The sequence below is a fragment of the Etheostoma cragini genome, chromosome 4 (genome assembly GCF_013103735.1).
Source record: "Etheostoma cragini isolate CJK2018 chromosome 4, CSU_Ecrag_1.0, whole genome shotgun sequence".
NCBI lineage: Eukaryota > Metazoa > Chordata > Actinopteri > Perciformes > Percidae > Etheostoma > Etheostoma cragini.
Genome location: NC_048410.1, coordinates 666,048 through 669,097, shown reverse-complemented (window position 1 = coordinate 669,097; position 3,050 = coordinate 666,048). Strand labels below are relative to the sequence as shown.

Genomic DNA, 3,050 nt, shown 5'->3' with positions numbered 1-3,050 from the left:
GTGTGTGTGTGTGTGTGTGTGTGTGTGTGTGTGTGTGTGTGTGTGTCTGTGTGTGTGTGTGTGTGTGTGTGTCTCTGCTCCGCTGCCTGATTATGTGCCACCTCTGCAGGCTTCAGTGCAGCCGAAATTCAAAAAATGTGCTGCGACCTCAGCCCGACGCTGTGTCTGGACGCCGTCCCTGGGCTAGGCGGTGTAACGTGTGTGTGATCCAGTGAGCAGGAGCACGATGTAAAAGCACTTTGAGCCATTGTTAAGACTAGAAAAACCGAATATATAAGAACACTACATCCTTCTATTGCTTCATCCAATCCAGAGAGGACATGAATGTCGGGCCTTTACAGGAACTGGAAGAGGGAACAGTAACACAACACCACATATGTGAAGCGTGTCAGGATGGAAATGGAAACTCTGTCCTGCATGAGCTCACAAAGACAGTTGTTGTTTCACCTCTTTGTCTTAAAAGTCCGATCACTCAGAATACAGAGCCGGCCGACATTTACAGGTTCAACTGAGACTGTCCTCGCCTGCAAAAAAAGCTTCCGCGAGTCATTTGTTCACGCAGCAATCACAACTCATCCTCATGTTTTTTAAGTGCCCCTATTATTAAAAATAAATCACTTTTTCTGGGATATGGGGCTGTTATGTTGTGTCTCTGGTGCTTCCACACGCAAACACTTAGTAGAAAAAACATCCATGCTGTGTTGAGTGAGATCTGGTTTCTGAGTGTCCTCTGTCTTCAGTCTCTGGGTGAGCTGTCCAACATCTGCATGACTTTCTACGTCACTAGAGACGAGGTGGCTAACCGCTAGCATGCTAGCTCGTTCTCGATGGCAAAACACTGCTACAACACCCACTAGTTGACCATCATCTCCAAAAGAACTACTTCCTGTCCCTGTTCTACTTCCTGTACCTGTTCTACTTCCTGTCCCTGTTGTGTCCCTGGTCTAGAAGAAGTCTCCCAGCTGATCCTGCCTTGGACTGACCAAAGCTGGAGAAAGAGTTATCAGCTGATGGGATCTTACCGAGCTACTGAGCATGTGCAGCTCCCGACAAAGATAGGCTAGAAGAGAGATGTCTCACTCTGAAGATAAAACAGAGACCTATACACACAGGGTGGAAACAGGATCTGCAGCAATGTAAAGTACAACAAAAATGGTATTTTTGGAAAATGAAACCTATTCTGGTCCAACCTTTAAAACACAACTATGAACCTGTAAATGAGCAGAATACTGAGCTTTAATGGCGGCGCCCTGTAGTGGCTGTAGTAGGCTAGTTATGACGGGAGCATGGCAGGAAGTAAGGTGAGGAATGATTTATGATTTATACTGTTTATTTATTGATCCCCGGTGGGGAAAATCCTAATTTTGGCTTGGGGATCATCATAAACTTATGAGCTGAGTATCCTAGGGAAAACTTTAAGAAATTAAAAACGTTTCAAAGCAACTATCTCAGTTTAAATGTGTTTTTTTTTAAGCCAGTGAGATAATGTGGACCATGTTAAACAAGCGGCTGTTTTTCTAACTAGCGTCCCCTTCAATTCCACTGAGCGCAGTTTTATTTGTACTTTCACAACAGAACCACAAACCACTTAACATTTACATCACGTGTGCCCCCCCCCTATGCGCTGATTAGATTATGTACAAATAATAAAGTTTGCCATGCTCCAGTAGAACCTCCATTCTTCATGATAACGTGTGTAACAACACCAGAGTTGTGCGGACAAGTAGGCTGACAGATATGCTAACTAAAGCATTAATAAGCATAATTAATGACCCGGGTCTGGCGTCAGGACCGGTTGTGATTATATCATAACGTAACTCCACTTGAGTGCCTCTGCTTTACTCCCTCTGTCGCCTTAAAGCACGGTGCAGCAAAGCGCAGCGCTGGAAATCAACCTGCAGAGACACTGGGAGTGAGACACCGGGAGAGAGACACTGGGAGAGAGACACTGGGAGAGAGACGCTGGGAGAGAGACACTGGGAGAGAGACACCGGGAGAGAGACACTGGGAGAGAGACACTGGGAGAGAGACACTGGGAGAGAGACACTGGGAGAGAGACGCCGGGAGAGAGACACCGGGAGAGAGACACTGGGAGAGAGACACTGGGAGAGAGACACTGGGAGAGAGACACTGGGAGAGAGACACTGGGAGCTGCTTTCTTACCACATAGAGCTGCTTCCACAGTAAGGCCCATTCCTGCAGTGTTGACGTCACCTCGGTAACTATGGGGTCTTCCAGAGGCACCACCGTCTCATGTGGCCTGGACAGGAATATGACAAAAAACACATTTTAATTTTTAGTTCAATTAGATTAGATTGAACTTTATTGTCATTACACAGGTACAGGTACAAGGCAACAGTGCAGTTTGGGTCTAACCAGAAGTGCAGTAGCAGGAAGTGCAGGATTCCTTATTATTCCTTGCAGAAGGGGTCTTCAGCCTATTCTAGAGCAAGGACCCCTTAAAGGAGAATTTGCCTGCTGGCTGCACCCACGTTAGTTACACTTATCTCTCCGTCGCTGCTCCTCCTCTTCTCCTCTCTTCTACCTCTCACTCAATCTAATCTCGCCCACCTCTTTCTCTTTCCCACCTTCCCTCGGTTTCCCCTTCGCTTCCCTGCCTCACATTGATCCTCATCAAGCTTTCTTTGTTCTGGAACATTTCCATCATTCCTCTCATCATTTGCATTACTACGTTTTGATTTTTAAGGGGAGTTTTGAGTGTTTTCCTCTCCAGCAGAAGAACTAATCTCCGTCTAAACTAGCCGTGCAAACCTCGTATCTCATCAACATTGTGGTCTACTGGGCATCAACAGGAGGCAGCGGGGAGACTCGGCTAGCTGCCATGGTAACGATAGTAGCTTCAGTCTCAGAGAACGAGACGACGTGACCGATGAGACCCGATGGGGCGGAGAAACGTTGGCGTCGGTGTGGTCGTTAAGACGGCAACACAACTCTGCAGATTCCAAACCAAGCGTTTTTAAATTTGTCTGGTCTAAGGGGAATGAGAGGGGGAAACGCTGGAGCAGGGGGAATGAGAGGGGGAAACGCCG

General features: G+C 47.0%; 1 protein-coding gene across 1 annotated transcript in view; it reads right to left on the bottom strand.

The window, feature by feature from the left end:
• LOC117943373 (dedicator of cytokinesis protein 3-like) overlaps positions 1 to 3,050 on the bottom strand; it is a 168,834-nt gene that overhangs the window by 73,962 nt on the left and 91,822 nt on the right. The window contains exon 5 of the mRNA XM_034869456.1: positions 2,164 to 2,260. Coding sequence (XP_034725347.1) covers positions 2,164 to 2,260 — 97 coding nt within the window. The remainder of the gene's footprint in view (positions 1 to 2,163; positions 2,261 to 3,050) is intronic.